We start from the raw sequence: 23,415 nt of genomic DNA, 5'->3' as shown, positions 1-23,415 counted from the left end.
TGCACCACAGAGCAAAGATATGCTAGGCAGGACACTAGATACTATAGCACATGCAGACAGTCTAGTCAGCGGAGGAGGAGAGTGTCGACAGACACATACAGCGTTTGATTTGATTTCAGCTGCCGGTGATGGGTAGGGCTTACTTTTTTACATTTTAGTCATTTAGCAGACGCTCTTATCCAGAGCGACTTACAGTTAGTGCATACATTTTCATACTGGCCCCCCGTGGGAAACAAAACCCACAACCCTGGCGTTGCAAGCGCCATGCTCTACCAACTGAGCTACAGGGGACTACAGATATGTTGGTAAATGAATGTGATCAAGCCATGTGGCCGATTGATTTCTTCTCGATGAATAAATAAAATGAAAATGATTTGTTGTTTCTTTGTAATACTAGCCACCTAGCAATTTTATAAAGTTGTCTTTAACTAGCCAGCTAGATTCCCAATCTCTCAACCTCCTAAGTAGTTGTTCATGTCCCTGCCTGTACATGCTGTAGCTAAAGTACACTCTGTTGATGACTCATTTCTCATGAGAAACTGTTAACATAAATCTAATACACACACACACATATACACACACACCCAAATACACAAACACACACACACACACAGCAGAGTGGAGTGTTGCAGTCTGGGAGATGTGGTCTGTTAGTACACGGAATCTGGTGCAAGTCTAGGTACTCTGTGAAGGTTGTTTCCATAGAGACACTTTGCCAGCTTGTGTTGAGGGGATAGTGGAAGAAAAGAGAGGTAGTGGAGGAAAGAGAGACGAGAGAACGAGAGGTGCTGGTGGATAGGAGCAGAAGAAAGTAACAAAGCTAGTAGGGTAGTGTACATAGCCTACAGATAGAACATTAGAATGTGAACCTGGTCAAATAGATGCCTTATGAAGGCCTATCCATTTATCTTAAAAGAGCAAAATACTATTACATCTCATAGACTGTGTTTACACAGGCAGCCTAATTCTGATCTTGTTTCACTAATTGGTCTTTTGACCAATCAGATCAGCTCTGAAAAAGATCTGATGTGAAAATATCTGATCTGATTGGTCAAAAGACCAATTAGAGGAAAAAATATCAGAATTGGGTTGCCTGTGTAAACGCAGCCTTAGGTTGTTAAGTTACACTACAGGTCAAAGTGCATTAAACATTACACAATACAGGATCTGGAAAGGAGCCAACTTGACAACTGGCCTCTTATCCTTATTCAAATGCTGTCGACAGGGATGGGACGGGGTCTGGGACGGGGTCAGGGAGGGTGCTGAGGAGAACTTTTGTTGATTAAAAAATATATATCTTTTTTTATTACTATTTGTCAGGGGTTGCTGCAGCACCCTCAGCACCCCTACTTCCTGCAACTATGGGTGAACCTGCAAGAAAGCATTTCATTGCACATTGTACTCCATGTATATCATGTGTATATGACAAATAAACAAATGTGTCTTGACACACACACACACAGGTAGTCTATTGGAAGAGGGATGAGACAGGCCACAGCACAGCCTACTAAAATAATACAGTTGTCCCTTTCATGCATTGCTCTCATGTCTGTCAATCTCTTTGGTAGGGGTTAATGTCCCGTGGTAGCTCAGTTGGTAGAGCATGGCGGTTGCAACGCCAGGGTTGTGGGTTCGATTACCACGTGGGACTAGTATGAAAATGTGTGCACTCACTACTGTAAGTCGCTCTGGATAAGAGTGTCTGCTAAATGACTAAAATGTTAACGCCACAGTCTACCCCCCACTTTCAGCAATAGCGTCTCATCTTAGAAAACGGTGTGGTTTCACTACGCCCTTGGCTTTCTCACTGATCGTATGTTACCTTCGACAACAATGGCTAAAGACAAAGAGGTGCTATAGACTAGCTCTCCACGCCCACGTGTCTCTGTTTCGATGTGTTTCACCTAGGAGGAGAGAAGGGCGGAACAGACTGACGTCACATAGTCCGCCGCCACATCATCCTCCTCTCAGCAGCAGCTCGACCCTTCTCGGTGAAAGTGAACTGAATAGACAGAGGACAGACAGAGAGAAGAAACCGAAACGTACAGAGGAACGATTCTCATATGCTTGCTTTTGGTCGTGCGCTTGGACTAGAGAGAAGCTAGATGACATCCTATCCGACGTTGTTACAATTGTAGCGTCGATAAGCTAGCTATTCATTGTTTATGTCAAGGTTATAAACTGTAACACATTGAGGTTTCAAGAACTCTTGGAAAATGCTACAATGTCTAACTAGCAATTCATGTGTGCGGTTGTTACAAAGTCACAAATCGACATGGTATTTTTTGTTTCTAGTATTGGGATATATTCTTTATCTTATATTCGGAGCTGTTGTCTTTTCATCGGTGGAACTGCCTTATGAAGACCGGCTAAGACAGGAGCTCCGAACCATCAAAAAACAGTTCCTCCAAGATAACGAATGTCTGTCGGAAGAACGCCTTGAGGAGTTTTTGGAGAAAGCGCTCGAGGCCAGTAACTATGGAGTGTCCATTCTCAATAACGCATCGGCAAATTGGAATTGGGACTTCACCTCCTCGCTCTTTTTTTCCAGTACTGTATTGTCTACCACAGGTGAGTCAGTCAGTGGCCTATTTAAAGTGTACTACATTTCAGCCATCTACCGGTGGGCTCGCGGGAGGTGATGCATGACATCGCTCCCAGAAATGAATAGGTGCAGTTCAGAAATGTGTTGCTTTTAATATATATATTTTCTGAAAAATAAGGGAGTTGCTTGCTTACGTAGTTATGGATGATGGTAATACAGTTGATTATTGTCATAACCGTCTTGTAACTAGGCACACGACCTTCCTGAAAGCAGGTTGAGTTTTGTTGCCTGTGACACTGAAATGTACCCTTTCGAGACACCGTACACCCAAGTAACACCTGACTATGTTACCTGAGCTCAGCTCAGTGATGACACAGGCCTACTATATAGGCCTACCCTCCAAAACTGATGTCTGCATAGCCGCGGGAAGGAGGGGTGCAGCACCCCCTGACACATCAGAAAAAAAAGGAATACAAAAAAATATAATAGATTTTTTTCACAGAAGTAGTGCACTGGGCCTTTACTAGTCCTGTATTAGCGGACCGATATAGTCGTAGCAAAAAAAAAACTGCACTTATGGGTGTATTTGTCGGCTATGGGTGTCTGTCTGTGTGTTTATGCAGTGAGCAAGGGAACGTTCTTTCTCACACAATGAACACATTGATCCTTTGAAAATAGCCTACAAGCATGGGTCTGTCACAGAGGTGGCACCACAGGTTCAAAAGGGTTGTGGCAAAATTTGTAAGTGTCTTTTCTGGGGCCTGGAGTTTTTCCTGATCTCATGACCTGGTCAGGTAAAACTATGGGTCCTATGACAACATATTCTTATTCCCTTTTCAGCTGTGCTATGACTATAGGGCTGGGGGTTTTCTTGTTGGGTCATGTGAATTGGAAACCTTTTGAAACTACCACAAACGGTGTTATTATTCCTTCTGAATCTGATATCAAAGAGCCAGAGACAACAACTTAAATGGACAACATACTCTGTAGTTTAGTTAAGCTGCAGCTTGTCCAGAATAGAGCGGCACGTCTTGCTCTTCATTGTAATCAGAGGGCTAATATAAATACTATGAATGCCAGTCTCTCTTGGCTAAGAGTTGAGGAGAGACTGACTGCATCACTTCTTATTTTTATAAGAAACATTAATGTGTTGAAAATCCCAAATTGTTTGCATAGTCAAGGTATGCACAGCTCTGACGCACACTTTTACTCCACCAGACATGCCACTAGGGGTCTTTTCATAGTCCCCAAATTCAAGAAAGCGTACAGTATTATATAGAGTCATTATTGCATGGAACTCCGTTCCATCTCATATTGCTCAAGTGAACTGCAAACCTGGTTTCAAAAAACAGATAAAGCAACACCTCATGGCACAATGCCTCTCCCCTATTTGACCTAGATATAATGGAGATCCTAATAAAATACCAAATACCAAATACTGAGTGAACTAACTACTATAGCAGGGCTGAGCCTTATGCAAATAATGGTTAAACTAGCTAGGTTTCCATCCAATTGGCGATAGATCTTCATGCAAATATTCTCAAATCCACATAAAGAAAATATGCGCATTTTCCCACCAGTGGTGTGTTTCCACCAAACTGACTTGTTGCTGATAAAAATCAGTGGGTGGGGCCTCCCGAGTGGCGCAGCGGTCTAAGGCATTGCATTGCTAGAGGCGTTACTACAGACCCAGGTTCATTCCCGGGCTGTGCCAAAACAGGCCGTGGCCGTGAGTCCCATAGAACGGCGCACAATTGGCACAGCGTCGTCCGGGTTAGGGGAGGGTTTGGCCGGGGGGGCTTTACTTGGCTCATCGTGCCCTAGCGACTCCTTGTGGCGGGCCGGGTGCCTGCAGGCTGACCCCGGTCGCCAGTTGAACTGTGCTTCCTCCGACACATTGGTGCGGCTGGCTTCCGGGTTAAGCTGGCGCGTTAGGCGGGTCATGTTTCTGAGAACGCATGACTCCACCTTCGCTTCTCCCGAGTCCGTTGGGGAGTTGCAGCATTGAGACAAGATCGAAATTAGGGAGAAAAAGGTGGGTAAAAAATAAATACAATAAAAAAAAATCAATATGTGATGACATAGTGCACACAAATATACCACAATGTCTCGCATAATTAATTTTACAGACACAAAAAGATCCTACCATGTCGAACAAACAGATCTGTTGGCATTTATAAAATTGTACCGAAACTAATTGTTCCATCACAGCTGTCATAATTTTTTTTTATATGGTAGCTCAGTTGGTAGAGCATGGCGCTTGCAACACCAGGGTTGTGGGTTCGATTCTCACGGGGGGCCAGTATGAAAAATGTATGCACTCACTAAAACTGTAAGTCGCTCTGGTTGTTGTTTTTATCGCACTGCTTTGCTTTATCTAGGCCAGGTCGCAGTTGTAAATGAGAACTTGTTCTCAACTGAGAACTTGTTCTCAACTGGTTTACCTGGTTAAATAAAGGTGAAAAAAAAAAAATAGTAAAAATAAAAACTGGATGGAAACATGGTTAGTGTCTTTAAAAAATACTTTTACTCTATACACATACAATGTTAAGCAGTGGACTGCAATTATTCTTTCTGTCAGCTTTATGTAAGGCAGGGTTACATTTAACACTATAGACAGTAGACTGTAACAAGGCAGGGTTACATTTAACACTATAGACAGTAGACTGTAACAAGGCAGGGTTACATTTAACACTATAGACAGTAGACTGTAACAAGGCAGGGTTACATTTAACACTATAGACAGTAGACTGTAACAAGGCAGGGTTACATTTAACACTATAGACAGTAGACTGTAACAAGGCAGGGTTACATTTAACACTATAGACAGTAGACTGTAACAAGGCAGGGTTACATTTAACACTATAGACAGTAGACTGTAACAAGGCAGGGTTACATTTAACACTATAGACAGTAGGCTTTGTAACAAGGCAGGGTTACATTTAACACTATAGACAGTAGACTTTGTAACAAGGCAGGGTTACATTTAACACTATAGACAGTAGACTTTGTAACAAGGCAGGGTTACATTTAACACTATAGACAGTAGACTGTAACAAGGCAGGGTTACATTTAACACTATAGACAGTAGACTTTGTAACAAGGCAGGGATACATTTAACACTATAGACAGTAGACTTTGTAACAAGGCAGGGTTACATTTAACACTATAGACAGTAGACTTTGTAACAAGGCAGGGTTACATTTAACACTATAGACAGTAGACTTTGTAACAAGGCAGGGTTACATTTAACACTATAGACAGTAGACTTTGTAACAAGGCAGGGTTACATTTAACACTATAGACAGTAGACTTTGTAACAAGGCAGGGTTACATTTAACACTATAGACAGTAGACTTTGTAACAAGGCAGGGTTACATTTAACACTATAGACAGTAGACTTTGTAACAAGGCAGGGTTACATTTAACACTATAGACAGTAGACTTTGTAACAAGGCAGGGTTACATTTAACACTATAGACAGTAGACTTTGTAACAAGGCAGGGTTACATTTAACACTATAGACAGTAGACTTTGTAACAAGGCAGGGTTACATTTAACACTATAGACAGTAGACTTTGTAACAAGGCAGGGTTACATTTAACACTATAGACAGTAGACTGTAACAAGGCAGGGTTACATTTAACACTATAGACAGGGTCTTTCACCGACTGGAGGGCGAAACAGTTTTCATCCTCCCTTCTAATCAGGGGCTAATTCAGACCTGGGACACCAGGTGAGTGCAATTAACTACCAGGTAGAAATAAAAAACAGAAGTGTTTCGGCCCTCCAGGACCGGAATTGAAGAACCCTGCTATAGACAGTAGACTTTGTAACAAGGCAGGGTTACATTTAACACTATAGACAGTAGACTTTGTAACAAGGCAGGGTTACATTTAACACTATAGACAGTAGACTTTGTAACAAGGCAGGGTTACATTTAACACTATAGACAGTAGACTTTGTAACAAGGCAGGGTTACATTTAACACTATAGACAGTAGACTTTGTAACAAGGCAGGGTTACATTTAACACTATAGACAGTAGACTTTGTAACAAGGCAGGGTTACATTTAACACTATAGACAGTAGACTTTGTAACAAGGCAGGGTTACATTTAACACTATAGACAGTAGACTTTGTAACAAGGCAGGGTTACATTTAACACTATAGACAGTAGACTTTGTAACAAGGCAGGGTTACATTTAACACTATAGACAGTAGACTTTGTAACAAGGCAGGGTTACATTTAACACTATAGACAGTAGACTTTGTAACAAGGCAGGGTTACATTTAACACTATAGACAGTAGACTTTGTAACAAGGTTTGTTTTATGTGTAAGTCATAAAAGCAGTAACCTTATGTTGTTGTCCTGGTCTCAATCTGCCCCCCAGAGGTTGGTTGTAGGAATTGATTGCCTGTAAAAACCATATATTCAATCATTATATCAACTACTTTCAACATTTTAATTGAAAATAATATCCCTCTTTTCATGAAGTAGATTTTATTGAATGTTACTCATTCTATTGCACTCTATTCCAACCAAACATGCATTGCCAGTTCATATCAGTAGGTATCACTATGTACTAGCTAGTCGAAAAATACTGACGCCATGATGGCTTCCTGTCTCTGTATTTGTGAAAGTTATGGTGGTGCTGGAATCCATCAATTCTCTCTTTCTGCATTAGCTATCCATCTGGTATGGTTGGATAAATGTGTTAATATTGTCTGTGTAGACTTTTAAGACAGTGAAATTTGCGGCACAAACATTTGTGAATAATCAACAGCAGTGGAAATAAAATAATATGCCAATATTACTGGACTAACAAACTAGCTGACTAACCTTTTCAGGAACTTCATTAACCCTTGGCCTTGGGTAGCAGCGGCAGATCGTTTCATCGTCTTTATCCTGTGCCAAACACATTTATTCAGTGAGTCTAAATTGCATGATTGCATCAACTTAGCTAGCTAGTTTTAGAGGATGACTAAACTGATTTTATTAACACATACAGTGAGGGAAAAAAGTATTTGATCCCCTGCTGATTTTGTACGTTTGCCCACTGACAAAGAAATGATCAGTCTATAATTTTAATGGTAGGTTTATTTGAACAGTGAGAGACAGAATAACAACAACAAAAATCCAGTAAAACGCATGTCAAAAATGTTATAAATTGATTTGCATTTTAATGAGGGAAATAAGTATTTGACCCCCTCTCAATCAGAAAGATTTCTGGCTCCCAGGTGTCTTTTATACAGGTAACGAGCTAAGAGTGCTCCTAATCTCAGCTTGTTACCTGTATAAAAGACACCTGTCCACAGAAGCAATCAATCAATCAGATTCCAAACTCTCCACCATGGCCAAGACCAAAGAGCTCTCCAAGGATGTCAGGGACAAGATTGTAGACCTACACAAGGCTGGAATGGGCTACAAGACCAAGGTGACAACAGTTGGTGCGATTATTCGCAAATGGAAGAAACACCAAAGAACTGTCAATCTCCCTCGGTCTGGGGCTCCATGCAAGATCTCACCTCGTGGAGTTGCAATGATCATGAGAACGGTGAGGAATCAGCCCAGAACTACACGCTCCCGCTGCTCAAGAAAGCACATATACAGGCCCGTCTGAAGTTTGCCAATGAACATCTGAATGATTCAGAGGAGAACTGGGCGAAAGTATTGTGGTCAGATGAGACCAAAATCGAGCTCTTTGGCATCAACTCAACTCGCCGTGTTTGGAGGAGGAGGAATGCTGCCTATGACCCCAAGAACACCATCCCCACCGTCAAACATGGAGGTGGAAACATTATGCTTTGGGGGTGTTTTTCTGCTAAGGGGACAGGACAACTTCACTGCATCAAAGGGACGATGGACGGGGCCATGTACCGTCAAATCTTGGTGAGAACCTCCTTCCCTCAGCCAGGGCATTGAAAATGGGTCGTGGATGGGTATTCCAGCATGACAATGACCCAAAACACACGGCCAAGGCAACAAAGGAGTGGCTCAAGAAGAAGCACATTAAGTTCCTGGAGTGGCCTAGCCAGTCTCCAGACCTTAATCCCATAGAAAATCTGTGGAGGGAGCTGAAGGTTCGAGTTGCCAAACGTCAGCCTCGAAACCTTAATGACTTGGAGAAGATCTGCAAAGAGGAGTGGAACAAAATCCCTCCTGAGATGTGTGCAAACCTGGTGGCCAACTACAAGAAACGTCTGACCTCTGTGATTGCCAACAAGGGTTTTGCCACCAATTACTAAGTCATGTTTTGCAGAGGGGGTCAAATACTTATTTCCCTCATTAAAATGCAAATCAATTTATAACATTTTTGACATGCGTTTTTCTGGATGTTTTTGTTGTTATTCTGTCTCTCACTGTTCAAATAAACCTACCATTAAAATTATAGACTGATCATGTCTTTGTCAGTGGGCAAACGTACAAAATCAGCAGGGGATCAAATACATTTTTCCCTCACTGTACCTTGTTTTCCATGAAAATGTGTGTTCGCTCTCTCATGAGGCAGTCAACCAGGCAGGCAGGAGAGGAGTGTGAGCAAAGAAAGAAACCGACTGCAGAGTGCAGAGTCAAACAACAATGTACTGGTGCAACCAAACATAGGTAGTTGTTGAGAGGCGTGGCTGATGAGGCTGTGTAGGCTGTAGCTAGGAGACCACTGTGACTGACAAGTGAATCCACCTGTTGCAGCGAGCGTGGGGGTTACCGTGTGAAACACCATCTATCTTTTCCATTGCAAAACCTTTTTCTATGAACTAATGAATATGTCTGGTAAACGCGTTCGGTGCTGCTGATTTGAAAGATTGAAAAGTACTGGGGCAAATGTTGTCTCGCCACACGTTTTCCGGCGGCTCTGGTCTGTCATTGTTGACACTCCCACCAATGATTACAGACTTGAAAATGAAATTCAGAAAGTATTTAAACCCCTTGAATTTTTCCACATTTTGTTGTGTTACAGCCTGAATTTAAAATGGATTAAATTGAGATGTTATCACTGACCTACACACAATATCTCATCATGTCAAAGTGGAATTATGTTTGTATAGGGCGGCAGGTAGCTTAGTGGTTAAGAGCGTTGTGCCAGTAACCGAAAGGTCGCTGGTTCTAATCCCCGAGCCGACTAGGTGAAAAATCTGTCGATGTGCCCTTGAGCAAGGCACTTAACCCTAATTGCTCCTGTAAGTCGCTCTGGATAAGTGTGTCTGCTAAATGACTAAAATGGGCGGCAGGTAGCTTAGTGGTTAAGCAAGGCACTTAACCCTAATTGCTCCTGTAAGTCGCTCTGGATAAGAGTGTCTGCAAAATGACCAATTTATTTATTTAGACATTTTTACAAAATAATTAAAAATTAAAAGCTGAAATGTCTAGAGTCAATAAGTATTCAACCCCTTTGTTATGGCAAGCCTAAATAAGTTCAGGAGTAAAAATGTGCTTAACAAATCACATAATAAGTGGCATGGACTCCCTCAGTGTGCAATAATAGTGTTTATGAGGATTTTTTTATGACTACCTCATCTCTGTACCCCACACATCTGTAAGGTCCCTCAGTCGAGCAGTGCATTTCAAATGCAGATTCAACCACAAAGACCAGAGAGGTTTTCCAATGCCTCGCAAAGAAGGGCACATATGGGTAAACAAATAAAAAAGCAGACATTGAATATCAATTTGAGCATGGTGAAGTTATTCATTACACTTTGGATGTTGTATCAATACACCCAGTCACTACAAAGATACAGGCATCCTTCCTAACTCAGTTGCCGGAGCGGAAGGAAACCACTCAGGGATTTCACCATGAGGCCAATGGTGACTTTAAAACAGTTACAGAGTTTAATGGTTGTGATAGGAGAAAACTGAGGATGGATCAACAACATTGTAGTTACATTTTAGTTATTTAGCGGACGCTCTTATCCAGAGCAACTTACAGGAGCAATTAGGGTTAAGTGCCTTGCTTAAGGGCACAGACAGATTTTTCACCTAGTCAGCTCGGGGATTAGAACCAGTGACCTTTCGGTTACTGGCACAACACTCTTACCCACTAAGCTAGTTACTCCACAATACTAACCTAAATGACAGAGTGAAAAGAAGGAAGCCTGTACAGAATATATATTCCAAAACATGCATCCTGTTTGCAATAAGGCACTAAAGTAGAACTGCCAAAAAATGTGGCAAAGAAATGAACTTTATGTCCTGAATACAAAGTGTTATGTTTGGGGCAAATCCAACAACACATCACTGAATACCACTCTTCATATTTTCAAGCATGGTGGTGGCTGCATCATGTTATGTGTATGCTTGTCATCGGCAAGGACTAGGGAGTTTTTATGATAAAAATAAACGGAATATAGTTAAGCACAGGCAAAATCCTAGAGGACAACCTGGTTCAATCTGCTTTCCAACAGACAATGGGAGACAAATTCACCTTTCAGCAATGACAAAACCTAAAACACAAGGCCAAATATACACTGGAGTTGCTTACCAAGATGACATTGAATGTTCCTGAGTGGCCGAGTTACAGTTTTGACTTCATCTATGGCAAGACTTGAAAATGGCTGTCTAGCAATCATCAACAACCAACTTGACAGAGATTGAAGAATTTACAAAAGATGGTGGGTGAGAAAACAAAATACATTGAAACAAAATGTGGAATAAGTCAAAGGGTACGAATACTTGCTGAAGGCACCCGTAATTCCTCAATTTCATGTGAGCCAAACATTAAAAATGGCAAAATATGTCATGTATGTAGGCCTAACATAAGTCATGTTTGGGATTGAATTCCAGCACTACATACGTCACATCAGACAGCAAATGCTTTTATCTTTTGAATAGTTGTAGCCTATAATAGCCTGCTTATCTTGTAGCCTATTGCATAAAGGACTACGTTAGTTTTATGTCTCTGTAGAACTTTGGTCCTAACCCAAGGGATATGAAGACACTCAGAAGTGAAGCTAGCTTTGACTGTGTTTTCAACATATATCCCATTTTGAAATGAGTGTCTGTGACTTCATGTCACACCTTAGTTCCCAGGTGGTACATAGGCTTAGTGGGTGGTCCCAAGTGTTTAGACCAGAGTCACAAGGATCCAACTTTACACGAACTGGTTGAATCAAAGTTGTTTCAATGAAATTACGTTGAACCAACGTGGAATAGACATTGAATTGACGTCTTTGCCAAGTGGGATTGGCCTAAAGCTGGAAACTAGGAGCGAGCCGATTGCAGACAGTCTGGTTTTACAAGATTAGGGGACCCATTGTCATTCAATACTTCAGTGGGCAGGTAGCTTAGTGGTTAAGAGCGTTGTGCCAGTAACCGAAAGGTCGCTGGTTCTAATCCCCGAGCCGACTAGGTGAAAAATCTGTCGATGTGCCCTTGAGCAAGGCACTTAACCCTAATTGCTCCTGTAAGTCGCTCTGGATAAGTGTGTCTGCTAAATGACTAAAATGTAAATACATTCACAACAACTCGCCACCACAGTTCATTTTTATTGCAACAAAAAAATACATAATAGTAATAATACTGCATGAAGGGGGAGGCAGGGAGGCTAGGAGGGCAGGGAGGCTAGAGGGCAGGGAGGCTAGAGGGGGGCAGGGAGGCTAGAGGGGGCAGGGAGGCTAGGAGGGCAGGGAGGCTAGAGTGGGGCAGGGAGGCTAGAGGGGGGCAGGAGGCTAGGGGTGGCAGGGAGGCTAGGGGGGGGCAGGGAGGCTAGGAGGGCAGGGAGGCTAGAGGGGGCAGGGAGGCTAGAGTGGGGCAGGGAGGCTAGAGGGGGGCAGGGAGGCTAGAGGGGGGCAGGGAGGCTAGAGGGGGGCAGGGAGGCTAGGAGGGCAGGGAGGCTAGAGGGGGGCAGGGAGGCTAGAGGGGGGCAGGGAGGCTAGGGGGTGGCAGGGAGGCTAGGGAGGGGGCAGGGAGGCTAGGAGGGCAGGGAGGCTAGAGGGGGCAGGGAGGCTAGGGGGGTGGCAGGGAGGCTAGGGGGGGCAGGGAGGCTAGGAGGGCAGGGAGGCTAGGGGTGGCAGGGAGGCTAGGGGGGCAGGGAGGCTAGGAGGGCAGGAGGCTAGGGGGCAGGGAGGCTAGGGGGGCAGGGAGGCTAGAGGGAGGCAGGGAGGCTAGAGGGGGGCAGGGAGGCTAGAGGGGGGCAGGGAGGCTAGGGGGTGGCAGGGAGGCTAGGGGGCAGGGAGGCTAGAGGGGGGCAGGGAGGCTAGAGGAGGGCAGGGAGGCTAGAGGGGGGCAGGGAGGCTAGGAGGGCAGGGAGGCTAGAGGGGGCAGGGAGGCTAGGGGGTGGCAGGGAGGCTAGGAGGGCAGGGAGGCTAGAGGGGGCAGGGAGGCTAGAGGGGGGCAGGGAGGCTAGGGAGGGGGCAGGGAGGCTAGGAGGGCAGGGGAGGCTAGAGGGGGGCAGGGAGGCTAGGAGGGCAGGGAGGCTAGAGGGGGGGCAGGGAGGCTAGGAGGGCAGGGAGGCTAGAGGGGGGCAGGGAGGCTAGGGGGTGGCAGGAGGCTAGGAGGGCAGGGAGGCTAGAGGGGGGCAGGGAGGCTAGAGGGGGGCAGGGAGGCTAGAGGAGGGCAGGGGGAGGCTAGAGGGGGCAGGGAGGCTAGAGGGGGCAGGGTGGCTAGAGGAGGGCAGGGAGGCTAGAGGGGGGCAGGGAGGCTAGGGGGTGGCAGGGAGGCTAGAGGGGGCAGGGAGGCTAGGGGGGGCAGGGAGGCTAGGGGGGCAGGGAGGCTAGAGGGGGGCAGGGAGGCTAGAGGAGGGCAGGGAGGCTAGAGGGGGGCAGGGGAGGCTAGAGGGGGTGGCAGGGAGGCTAGGGGGGTGGCAGGGAGGCTAGAGGGGGGGCAGGGAGGCTAGAGGGGGGGGTGGGGGGCAGGGAGGCTAGAGGGGGGTGGAGGGGGGGGTGCACTTAACCCTAATTGTTCTGGATAAGAGCGTCTGCTAAAATGTAAATAAGGGAAGCTATGGTAGAGATATTAGTTTAACAGGTGGTGTAGAATAACTCAGCTCTTCTTGTCATTACCATCCACCACATTACTTCTTTACAGTAAGGTAGTGGTATTACTGCAGTAAGGTGGTGGTATTACTGCAGTAAGGAGGTGGTATTACTGCAGTAAGGTAGTGGTATTACTGCAGTAAGGAGGTGGTATTACTGCAGTAAGGTAGTGGTATTACTGCAGTAAGGAGGTGGTATTACTGCAGTAAGGAGGTGGTATTACTGCAGTAAGGGGTGGTATTACTGCAGTAAGGCAGTGGTATTACTGCAGTAAGGAGGTGGTATTACTGCAGTAAGGTAGTGGTATTACTGCAGTAAGGAGGTGGTATTACTGCAGTAAGGAGGTGGTATTACTGCAGTAAGGTAGTGGTATTACTGCGGTAAGGAGGTGGTATTACTGCAGTAAGGGGGTGGTATTACTGCAGTAAAGAGGTGGTATTACTGCAGTAAGGAGGTGGTATTACTGCAGTAAGGAGGTGGTATTACTGCAGTAAGGTAGTGGTATTACTGCAGTAAGGTAGTGGTATTACTGCAGTAAGGAGGTGGTATTACTGCAGTAAAGAGGTGGTATTACTGCAGTAAAGAGGTGGTATTACTGCATGAGGTGGTATTACTGCAGTGAAGAGGTGGTATTACTGCAGTAAGGTAGTGGTATTACTGCAGTAAGGTTGTGGTATTACTGCAGTAAGGAGGTGGTATTACTGCAGTAAAGAGGTGGTATTACTGCAGTAAGGAGGTGGTATTACTGCAGTAAGGAGGTGGTATTACTGCAGGAAGGTAGTGGTATTACTGCAGTAAGGAGGTGGTATTACTGCAGTAAGGAGGTGGTATTACTGCAGTAAGGAGGTGGTATTACTGCAGTAAAGAGGTGGTATTACTGCAGTAAGGAGGTGGTATTACTGCAGTAAGGAGGTGGTATTACTGCAGTAAGGTAGTGGTATTACTGCAGTAAGGTAGTGGTATTACTGCAGTAAGGAGGTGGTATTACTGCAGTAAAGAGGTGGTATTACTGCAGTAAAGAGGTGGTATTACTGCATGAGGTGGTATTACTGCAGTGAAGAGGTGGTATTACTGCAGTAAGGTAGTGGTATTACTGCAGTAAGGAGGTGGTATTACTGCAGTAAGGTAGTGGTATTACTGCAGTAAGGAGGTGGTATTACTGCAGTAAAGAGGTGGTATTACTGCATGAGGTGGTATTACTGCAGTGAAGAGGTGGTATTACTGCAGTAAAGAGGTGGTATTACTGCAGTGAAGAGGTGGTATTACTGCAGTGAAGAGATGTTATTACTGCAGTGAAGCGGTGGTATTACTGCATGAGGTGGTATTACTGCATGAGGTGGTATTACTGCAGTAAAGAGGTGGTATTACTGCAGTGAAGAGGTGGTATTACTGCAGTGAAGAGGTCGTATTACTGCAGTGAAGAGGTGGTATTATTGCAGTAAAGAGGTGGTATTACTGCAGTAAAGAGGTGGTATTACTGCATGGGGTGGTATTACTGCAGTTAAGAGGTGGTATTACTGCAGTGAAGAGGTGGTATTACTGCAGTAAAGAGGTGGTATTACTGCATGGGGTGGTATTACTGCAGTAAAGGGGTGGTATTACTGCAGTGAAGAGGTGGTATTACTGTAGTGAAGAGGTGGTATTACTGTGGTCCTCTGTAGCTCAGATGGTAGAGCACGGCGCTTGTAACGCCAAGGTAGTGGGGTCGATCCCCGGGACCACCCATACACTAAAAAAAAATTATGCACGCATGACTGTAAATCGCTTTGGATGAAAGCGTCTGCTAAATGGCATATTTATTATTATTACTGCAGTAAAGAGGTGGTATTACTGCAGTAAAGAGGTGGTATTACTGCAGTAAAGAGGTGGTATTACTGCAGTAAAGAGGTGGTATTACTGCAGTAAAGAGGTGGTATTACTGCAGTAAAGAGGTGGTATTACTGCAGTAAAGAGGGAACTTCCTGCGTCAGGCCAATCACACATGGTAATACTTTACATTCAATCTCTCTCAAATTTCTGTCAGCTCTTCTTATCATAACCATCCATCACATTACTTCCTGGCACAGTGTTATGTGTCACCATTCACTGATAGAGATGTGTTAAGTAGGCTACATCAGTTCAGAAAGGACACACCGCGTGTATGTGTAATCATTTATTAGATAATATGACATAGTCTTGTAGTTAGGCTCCTTCAGGGTAGCTCACTGCCAGAGCCAAAGCATCATATGAAGATGATAGAACTACGGGCAGTGAGTACGATATGCTATACCATATCCCCTGGAGGAAGGAACCCAGAACCCAGACAGGTGGAGGCTGGGGAGGTGCTGGGATATCAGAACCCAGGCAGGTGGAGGCTGGGGAAGAGGGTGGGGAGGTGCTGGGATATCAGAACCCAGGCAGGTGGAGGCTGGGGAAGAGGGTGGGGAGGTGCTGGGATATCAGAACCCAGGCAGGTGGAGGCTGGGGAAGAGGGTGGGGAGGTGCTGGGATATCAGAACCCAGGCAGGTGGAGGCTGGGGAAGAGGGTGGGGAGGTGCTGGGATATCAGAACCCAGGCAGGTGGAGGCTGGGGAAGAGGGTGGGGAGGTGCTGGGATATCAGAACCCAGGCAGGTGGAGGCTGGGGAAGAGGGTGGGGAGGTGCTGGGATATCAGAACCCAGGCAGGTGGAGGCTGGGGAAGAGGGTGGGGAGGTGCTGGGATATCAGAACCCAGGCAGGTGGAGGCTGGGGAAGAGGGTGGGGAGGTGCTGGGATATCAGAACCCAGGCAGGTGGAGGCTGGGGAGGTGCTGGGATATCAGAACCCAGACAGGTGGAGGCTGGGGAAGAGGGTGGGGAGGTGCTGGGATATCAGACACAGCAAGCATAGTGAGTAGCAGCTAGTTACAGCAGCAATGCAATGGCAGCAAGAGACACCAACGCATATGTGCGCGTGACATCCGGCATCGAGGAAGCATGTGCAGAACTGGTCAACTTAAATAGACCACATGTAAGTAGACTGTGAATCCCATTGGTGCAATATCCACTGATGTCACCACACTGGGGTTCCCCTTCTGAACTAGCATTGCTTCATTTTACTGCAGGGTTTGGTTCCTAACATAACTTTCTAACCATTTTGACTTAATAAAGATATTGAAAATCATGGTAGGCCTCTAAAGACAGGAACTAGCCTAGTTCCATTTGCATGATTGTGTTGGAGGGCCATGGCATTTTGAACACTCATCAGAGGAACACTTAAACCAAAACATGCTGCACGCTCTTTTCTTATTGTTTCAATCTAGAGTTGAAACAATAAGAAAACGGACACCCCACTACCGTTTTGGAGAGATGGGGCTGGAGAAATGTAACCACTCTCAAATTCATGGACAGAGCTATGGATAGAAGGACTGGCCATCCATGAAATCAAATGTAAAGTTTTAATCATGTGTCGAGGTTATACAGTGTGTGTTTACATTTACATTGTTTACAAACATTGGAGTAAACAAGCTTCTATTTTGGGTTCTGATGGGGTACGACAGTTGAACTAAGCTCATGAGGCATTTACAGTGCCTTGCAAAAGTATTCATCCCCTTGGCGTTTGTCCTATTTTGTTGCATTACAACCTGTAATTTAAATGGATTTTTATTTGGATTTCATGTAATGGACATACACAAAATACTCCAAATTGGTGAAGTGAAATTTAAAAAATAACTTGTTTCAAAACATTCTAAAAAATAAATAATGGAAAAGTGGTGCGTGCATATGTATTCACCCCCTTTGCTATGAACCCCCTAAATAAGATCTGGTGCAACCAATGACCTTCAGAAGTCACATAATTAGTGAAATAAAGTCCAGCTGTGTGCAATCTAAGTGTCACATGATCAATGATTTAACATTGATAATGATCTTAATTAAACACTGCTTTGTGTTTCCTCCAGGATACGGCCACACCGCTCCGCTGTCTGACGGTGGCAAAGCTTTCTGTATCGTCTACTCTGTGCTCGGCATCCCCTTCACCCTCCTCTTCCTCACCGCCGTGGTCCAACGTATCATGATCTTCAGCACCCGCCGGCCCGTCATGTACGTGTCCACCCGCTGGGGCCTGTCCAAACCTCTGGTAGCCATGGTCCACGCCACGCTCCTCGCCATCCTGGCTGCTTCCTGTTTCTTCCTCATCCCGGCGGCCATCTTCTCCTCCCTAGAGGAGAACTGGAACTTCCTGGAGAGTTTCTACTTCTGTTTTATATCTCTCAGTACCATCGGACTGGGAGATTACGTACCAGGAGAGTCCTTCAACCAGAGGTTCAGACAGCTCTATAAAGTGGGCATCACTGGTGAGTGTTAACGTTTGTTTGCTTGAATTTCTTTTAACCCACAATGGGGCTGGTCTACCAAGAGTCCATGAAAGGTTGAAGAATGATCCAGAACTGGGTTGTCAAATTAAAGTGAACTCAAATAACCAGATAAATAGAGATGCAGCAACATCCAACACCTTGAGGCTCTGGATGCTATTGGACAGGTTCGTCTTGCTCTTTAGAAGCCAAAAACCCAGAAGCCTTTGTCCTGAAAGAGAAGACAGCTCCTGGCTAAGAAGAGAGAAAAATGATAATTTTAACTTAATATGGGGTCCTGTATATTTTATGTGGATTGCCTTCAGTACTTCTGGCATGTTTTTGAAGTTTGGCCGACTCCGAGACAGGAGAATCTTCACATATCTTTCCTGAACATGCCCTCTTCCATCATCAGTATAGTTAGTCACATAGGAAATAGACAAAAAGGCTTGGCAAAGCCCATCATTGTAGACGTCTAAATTAATGTAGACTGCTAGTGCTATTCAGAGACTGTAGTTGATCTAAATTCTAGTTTAAAATGATTATGACCATAGTAATGATCATGATAATAATCATCTATTATCAGGAAAACCAACACCAAAACCTTTCTACTGACTACATGCTGCTTGCTGGGATCATCAGTGGTTAGATTAGGTCACAGCAATAGAAAACAAACATTATTGTGAGGTTATGATTTCCATGCTATGAACTGAGTCAGCTAAGGGTCTCAATGAGCCAGTGATGAGTTGGAGAAGAGGAGAAGAGGAGTTCTGCAGATACCCTATTCAGTATTTATATAATACTATGCATGTGAGGATATGAACGATGGAGGGAGAAAGATCAAATGGCAATATTCATGACCAGGGATGTTCTCTCTCTCTCTTTCTCTCTTTCTTCTCTCTCTCTCTCTCTCTCTCTCTCTCTTCTTCTCTCTCTCTCTCTCTCTCTCGCGCTCTCTCTCGCTCTCTCTCTCTCTCTCACGCGCGCTCTCTCTCCTCTCTCTTCTCTATCTCTCTCTCTTCTCTCGCTCTCCAGTCTACCTCCTCCTGGGCCTGGTCGTGATGCTGGTGGTCCTGGAGACGTTCTGTGAGCTGCAGCAGCTGAAGACCCTGAGGAAGATGTTCTATCTGAAGAAGGAGAAACCACAGGACCACTTGGCGATACTGGAGCACGACCATCTGGCCTTCACCTCCGTGTCCCACCGGAACAACTCCACCTCGCTCAGGGAGGACAATACCTTCGTTAGTGTCCCCGAGCTGGCCTCGCCCGGCGGGGACGACCCCATGATCGGCTAGAAGGGGGGTGGGGATAGTTAAAATGTTGGGGTGAAACTAGGGAAGAAACTAGGGAAGGACAAGGAGAGTAGAAGTGTAGTGAGGGGGTGGGGGGTGAAACTAAGGTTGCATCCCAATTCTCTATCCATCTTCTGAAGTGTACACTTGATCACTGCCTACCATGAATTCTCTCTAGGTGAAACTCTCTGTAACGTTAGCTGAAAATCTCTAGGCGAAACTCTCCCCAGTCGATGCTTACACCAATTCAATGCTTTTCAATGAGAAGGGTCGAGAATCGGGATGCAGCCTATGAAGGAAGGTGGGGGGAGTGGTGATACCGGGGACTCTCATAGGAGAGTAGAAGGGTATTTGAGAGAACATCATAACTTCAGCTTCAGCAAAAGGATACATTTTAAAATCAAAAGCTTGACTCCAAACCCCTGGTAGTAATATTGAGATTCAACCATTGTATTTTAGCCCTTTATCATACATGGGAAACGTAACTATCCCTCTCTTAATGACACAAAACATATAGCCTTCATATGTCTAGTTGATGTGTACGCTGGTTAACTTAACGATAAGGGAAATGCCTGCCTTACTATTGCAGCTTGGTTCATTGTCAGAATCCTCGCTGAGAACAGCCCTGCTATCCATCTGCTGTTCTTATATAGACTAACACTTGAATCCCATATCTATCATGTGTTATGAACACGCTCATAGTGAGTTATAATGCAGTCATAATGCATTATGAGCACAGTTATAAACACATAGATATGGGCTTCATAAAAAGTTCATAGAAAGTCCTACCGACTTGACAATAGCACATTAGGGAACATTTAATAGGACATCCACCTTGGAAAATGCAAGCTAATATCACATTATACTGTTAAGAGTCTGTACACATAGTACTGGATGTAGTTCTAAGGTATATTTTACAGGAGTTAACTGGAACGCATGTATTCAGGTTAACTGTATCAGGTATACAACAGTAGCACATTTCATCATTGTGAATGCCCTGAATATTAATTACAGTAAGACGTTTGTTTGATGCTAGTTTTAAAGTACAAGTTGCAATGTTATTTTGAGGTAGTTAAATGTTTCTTAACTAGTGCTGTACTGTGTGTATTTATCATGTTGATTTGTCTGAAAGAAGGGGACATACTGTGTTAAAGGGACGGTTGCAAAGGGAACAGGAACAAGACAGGTCACTGCGAGAAGAAATTATGCTGTATAGAACCAAAAAAGGTTCAGTGACTCATCTCATATGGCCCTCATAAAGCACCTTATTTTTTTAGCAGTGTATTTTCATCAATCATTAAACCACAGCAGGTTACTGTACACCTTATGTGGCACCACTCAGAAATGGGAAAAGACCGGGTTGAACATTTTCTACCAAAAATGATTGGTTCTGGAAAGTACAAAAGTTATATCCCGTACTTCAGATTTAAGTGAGAGGACAAAGAAGGTCAACAACTGAATTCAGAAGAAATGATGTTGTTGTTAGTAGGCTGTCAGTGTGTTAGTGTACAGATGTAGGATCTTAATTTGACCTGTATTGTCACAGCAAAATAATCCTGCCGCAACAGGATTTTAACGTTTAGTCCATAATATTGCTTGATTAGTGGTTAGACTATTAGCTGGCCAAAACTAGGCTACAGTAAGTTTTCAGTGAATTTATGTAAATCATGAAGCTCATCTGCAACAAAAGAGTGATCAAATTAAGGGCCTACATCTGTAAAGCTTCAGGACTGCTTTGTGACAGACAAGAAAAGTCAGATTATTTAATACTGGAAATCACTATTTAAAAACACAAATATAAACTATTTAAAAACTATTTTAGAAAGAGCTTAGTATTTCTGGGGGATGTTAAGAGGAGTGTTTACAAATGTGTGTAGCTCAGTTGGTAGAGCATGACGCTTGCAACACCAGGGTTGTGGGTTCGTTTCCCACGGGGGGCCAGTATGAAAATGGATGCACTCACTAAAAACTGTAAGTCACTCTGGATAAGAGCGTCTGCTAAAAGACTCAAATGTAATTTATGCAGATGATGATTCACATAAAGGTACTCCATGAGAGACTCAGTGTGAGAGGAACTTGACGATTGAAAACACTGATTGACAGCAGGCAGACAGGACTACAATGCAGTATAAACATTTCCCTGGACAACTCTTTAACTGATTTGTAATAGCTACATTATAATGAATTAACTGACATATATTGCCCAAATTAAGATCTACAAAGATGTACTAAATTAAGATTTAAGTTAAGATGTACATCAGGGAACATTCATTTATTTGCATGTACATATTTGTCATGATGTCATCCTGTATTTGGAACTTATTTGTTGGAAGCATACATGCGAGTACAAGCTGACTTCCTTGTGGACATACTGGTAATAGTATTTCTAAGACAGACTAGTCTATATCGACACAACTCAATCATACTATACATTTTTCAAATGGGACAGACTTCTTAGACCACAAGACCCAATCTAATTGTATTGTACCAGACAGGAAACTGCTGTCCGTTCTTGAGAATGTAGACGTTTTATGTGAACATATGTTTGTATTATGTTGTGCGCAATGATGTTTTATCAGTCATATCAGAATGTTTCTGCCTTTTTGTTGAACTGTAGTTCAAAAGTCTTCTACATCGCACAATGGCAGAATGAGTACAAGCTAGAATGTATTGTTTTGAATACCGGTTGAGCAAACAGAGGAATTGTGTGTAATGGTGTTGGAACTTTGTTAATTGGCCAAAAGGGAGAATAACAACCTCCCCCTGGCTAAGAGGACTTAACGGTTGCAGTGATATTTTTACTGTGATAATTATACTGTTTGCAATACCTTGTTCTGTTCTTTAAATGATTGTAGACATGCCACATTGGTCTTATATTAACTGTAACAGTCCTGGTCAGTGTTACTGTGTGGTGTATGTTCTATTTCAGTCGCCTGTGTATCTGTGCAACAACACAATACCTGTATATTATCGTGCTCTGTTTGGTTTCTCATAGAAATAAATGCAGATTTAGACTCTATAATGCAGGATGGGGAATATACTGTTGTGGTACTGTTTGAACGATGTTGCTGTCTTTTTCAAACCATTACATATGCCACATTGGTTATATTGCACCCAGAAACTGTAAATGTGGGGATATAATGTAGAGGAAAATCAGCATGCTCTCGTCCTGACTTATTTATCATCAGGCTACGAGGATTCATGGGATATAATGACTACATCATTATTATTAATAATTGAAGAAAACCATTACATTTACATTTATGTCTGACTCCGCTGTCCTGGCGTCGTGGGGGAGCTTGTTCCACCATTGGGGTGCCAGAGCAGCGAATAGCTTTGACTGGGCTGAGCGGGAACTGTGCTTCCGTAGAGGTAGGGGGGCTAGCAGGTCAGAGGTGGATGAACGTAGTGCCCTCGTTTGGGTGTAGGGTCTGATCAGAGCCTGAAGGTAAGGAGGTGCCGTTCCCCTCACAGCTCCGTAGGCAAGCACCATGGTCTTGTAGCAGATGCGAGCTTCAACTGGAAGCCAGTGGAGTGTGCGGAGGAGCGGGGTGACGTGAGAGAACTTGGGAAGGTTGAACACCAGACAGGCTGCGGCATTCTGGATGAGTTGTAGGGGTTTAATGGCACAGGCAGGGAGCCCAGCCAACAGCGAGTTGCAGTAATCCAGACGGGAGATGACAAGTGCCTGGCTTAGGACCTGTGCCGCTTTCTGTGTAAGGTAGGGTCATACTCTGCGAATGTTGTAGAGCATGAACCTGCAGGATCGGGTCACCGCTTTGATGTTAGCGGAGAACGACAGGGTGTTGTCCAGGGTCACGCCAAGGTTCTTTGCACTCTGGGAGGAGGACACAATGGAGTTGTCAACCGTGATGGCGAGATCATGGAGCGGGCAGTCCTTCCCCGGGAGGAAGAGCAGCTCCGTCTTGCCGAGGTTCAGCTTGAGGTGGTGTTCCGACATCCACACTGATATGTCTGCCAGACATGCAGAGATGCGATTCGCCACCTGGTTATCAGAAGGGGGAAAGGAGAAAATTAATTGTGTGTCGTCTGCGTAGCAATGATAGGAGAGACCATGTGAGGATATGACAGAGCCAAGTGACTTGGTGTATAGAGAGAATAGGAGAGGGCCTAGAATTGAGCCCTGGGGGACACCAGTGGTGAGAGCACGTGGTGCAGAGACAGATTCTCACCACGCCACCTGGTAGGAGCGACCTGTCAGGTAGGACGCAATCCAAGAGTGAGCAGCGCCGGAGATGCCCAACTCGGAGGGGGTGGAGAGGAGGATCTGATGGTT

At 44.5% G+C, this 23,415-nt stretch overlaps 1 protein-coding gene across 1 annotated transcript; it reads left to right on the top strand.

The window, feature by feature from the left end:
- The first annotated feature begins 1,952 nt into the window (after positions 1-1,952).
- Positions 1,953-19,191, top strand: LOC121582198 (potassium channel subfamily K member 1-like). Its single transcript, XM_041897846.2, has 3 exons — positions 1,953-2,571; positions 17,434-17,829; positions 18,862-19,191. Exons 1-3 carry the CDS (start codon positions 2,217-2,219, stop codon positions 19,119-19,121), a joined length of 1,011 nt encoding a protein of 336 aa, XP_041753780.2. The 5' UTR covers positions 1,953-2,216; the 3' UTR covers positions 19,122-19,191.
- The last annotated feature ends 4,224 nt before the right edge of the window (positions 19,192-23,415 follow it).

The sequence above is a fragment of the Coregonus clupeaformis genome, chromosome 1 (assembly GCF_020615455.1).
Source record: "Coregonus clupeaformis isolate EN_2021a chromosome 1, ASM2061545v1, whole genome shotgun sequence".
Taxonomy (NCBI): Eukaryota; Metazoa; Chordata; class Actinopteri; order Salmoniformes; family Salmonidae; genus Coregonus; species Coregonus clupeaformis.
The sequence above is the reverse complement of the archived record's forward strand: the minus strand, read 5'-3'. Positions and strand labels throughout refer to the sequence as shown.

Coding starts and splice junctions, on each gene's coding strand:
- LOC121582198 (XM_041897846.2), top strand. CDS start 2,217: ATGCTACAATGTCTAACTAGCAATTCATGTGTGCGGTTGTTACAAAGT. Junction 2,572..17,433: donor TACTGTATTGTCTACCACAG/GTGAGTCAGTCA, acceptor TGTTTCCTCCAG/GATACGGCCACACCGCTCCG. Junction 17,830..18,861: donor CTATAAAGTGGGCATCACTG/GTGAGTGTTAAC, acceptor CTCGCTCTCCAG/TCTACCTCCTCCTGGGCCTG.